A 2,463-nucleotide genomic window follows, 5' to 3' on the forward strand; every position below is an offset into this window, starting at 1 on the left:
CCCCCCCCCCCTCCCCAGACCTACCGAAGGGGTATCTGGCAATGATGGACGGGTGATCGGCCGGCGGTCCGACACCGAACTGGTTCTCAGCGAAGACCCGGAAGATGTACTCCTTGAACTTGATCAGGCCCGCGGCCCGGTAGGTGGCCTGCTTCACGGTGGAGGACAGGCGGTGCCAGATCTCGCTGTCGGCGGCGCGCCGCTCCACGATGTAGTTGGTCACCTTGGAGCCGCCGTCGTCGCGCGGCGGGTTCCACGCCAGGAAGCACGTCTCGTTGGTGATGTCGGAGATGTCGAAGGCTGCCGGAGCGCCGGGCTTATCTGTGGGGGCGGGGGGACATCAGAATCATCACAAATACAAAAACTAAAACTAAAATGGTAGTTTCCTACGTTCATTACGTTACAGCGTTGGAAATCAACGAGAAAACAACGAAAGAAATATCCAAAATTGGAAGAAAAACAAAAAAAGGCAGAAAAAAACGGATCAAGACTCAGGAAAAGGTGAAATGTATTTATATAAATGAATATATAAATGATAAAAGAACAAAACAAATGGAAAGAAATGTCTGAAAATCTTTAAAAATTAAAAAGTAAAAAAAAAGTAAAATTACTGAAAAAACATCTGAAATATGTGTTTCTTTCAACCAAACGGTCACATAAAATAACTAGGATGGTTCCGTACAACGCTAACGATATCAGTTAAAATAAATATTAGTTCACTGTTTCATTACAGTAAACAAGACACGTCAAAAAGCTCAGAGAAAATGGATAAAAACATCGTGAAAAGTGATAAAAACATCGGGAAAATTGACAAAAACATCGGGAAAATTGACAAAAACATCGTAAAATTGACAAAAACATTGGGAATAGCGACAAAAACATCGGGAAAAGCAACCAAAACATTGGGAAAAGCAGCAAAAATATCAGCAAAAGAGAAACAAACATTGGGAAAAGCTTTCGTCGAAAAAAACAACCAAAAGTTTTGAGTCAAAATTTTGACCCAGAAAAACAAAAAGTCAACCGGAAGAGTTAATATGTCCTCCCACAGGAAGTGAAAGACCATTATCCCAGATCTCTGCGGCCCCCCAAGGGGGTCATGATTCCCCAAGTCTACCGTACCCAGGATGTTGACGTCGACGGTGGCGGTGGCGCGGCCGCTGCTGTTGGTGGCCTCGATGATGTAGGTGCAGCTGTCGTCTCGGCGCGTCTTGGCGATGGCGACCGTGGAGTGTCCCGGCTTGGTGTCGATGGACACCCGGTCGTCCGGCTTCAGGACCAGGTCTGCCTTGGTCCACTTCACCCGCGGCTCCGGCTTACCCGTCACTTCGGCCGGGAGCTCGATCCTACTGCCGGCCTTGGCCGTCAGACCGGCCAGCAGCTTGGCATCCAGCTGGATCTCGGGAGCCTCTGCACGGACAGGAGAGACGGGGCGGGGGGGGCAGATGGGTTTTAAGGAAATGTAATGTAGTATCTAATCCACCGTGCTCCCAGCAGATCATATCTCCCTGCACTACACCTTTAAAACTTCATAATGGGCAGAGACAGGCCTGAAGTCAGCTGGTCAGAGGTTTTGTAGTTCTGTTTATTAAAACTACATCCTGTTATATCGTGTGATCACACGTAAATTAGCGAGATCTTGTGGGTTGCCCTACGTACCTTTGGGGTCTACGGCCTGGATCTCGTCTGTGGCCTTGCAGGGCCGGCTGGCCCCGAGGCGGTTCAGGGCCCGGACTCTGTATGCGTACCACTGGCCCTCTATCAGACCGGTCACCTGGCACTTCAGCTCAGGGACCATGTCCCCGCAGGGCTCCCACTTATCGGTTCCTCTCTGGCAGCGTTCCACGTTGTAGCCGCGGATCCCCGTGCCGCCGTCGAACTTGGGCGGCTCCCAGGTCAGGAAGATGCCGCTGGCCGACTTGTCTCTCCACCGCAGGTTCTCTGGAGGGTCGGGGCAGGCTGCAGGAAACCAGACCAGGGTTAGAGAGAAATCCCGTTTGGACTGCGACATTACTTTAGTTACTAGTTACTCGTGTTTATTTTACTGACAAATACAACTATACAACTTTAATAAAACAAGAGATTTGGGCGAGCGAGCGTTGAGTCGGTGTTGTGACTCACTGGCGGGGGACGAAACGTTGACGGGCTCGTCGATGTAGGCCGGCTCTCCCGGTCCACACTTGTTGCAGGCGGTGACCCGGAACAGGTACTCCTTTCCTTCCACCACGTCGGTGACCGTGAACTCCAGGTCCTGAATACCTGTCGTCACCTGAGACCCAGAACACACAGAGACGATTCATTGTAAAGTTCTTCCATTTGCTTTTAAAGCCTTGAATGGCTTTCAGAGGGCTCTGAGCTCCTCTCTGAGCCCTCCTCTCGCAGCCCCCTCTTACCTCTCTGAGCTCCTCTCTGAGCCCTCCACTCTGAGCCCTCCGCTCGCAGCCCCCCCTTACCTCTCTGAGCTCC

At 51.1% G+C, this 2,463-nt stretch overlaps 1 protein-coding gene across 1 annotated transcript in view; it reads left to right on the forward strand.

The window, feature by feature from the left end:
* The window catches only part of LOC117953076 (titin-like), a 225,219-nt gene that overhangs the window by 128,807 nt on the left and 93,949 nt on the right, over positions 1 to 2,463 (forward strand). Inside the window, 3 exon segments of the mRNA XM_034885791.1 lie at positions 19 to 274; positions 1,049 to 1,446; positions 1,630 to 1,976. Of these exon segments, the coding sequence (XP_034741682.1) occupies positions 19 to 274; positions 1,049 to 1,446; positions 1,630 to 1,976 (1,001 nt within the window).

The sequence above is a fragment of the Etheostoma cragini genome, chromosome 11, assembly GCF_013103735.1.
Source record: "Etheostoma cragini isolate CJK2018 chromosome 11, CSU_Ecrag_1.0, whole genome shotgun sequence".
Lineage (NCBI taxonomy): Eukaryota > Metazoa > Chordata > Actinopteri > Perciformes > Percidae > Etheostoma > Etheostoma cragini.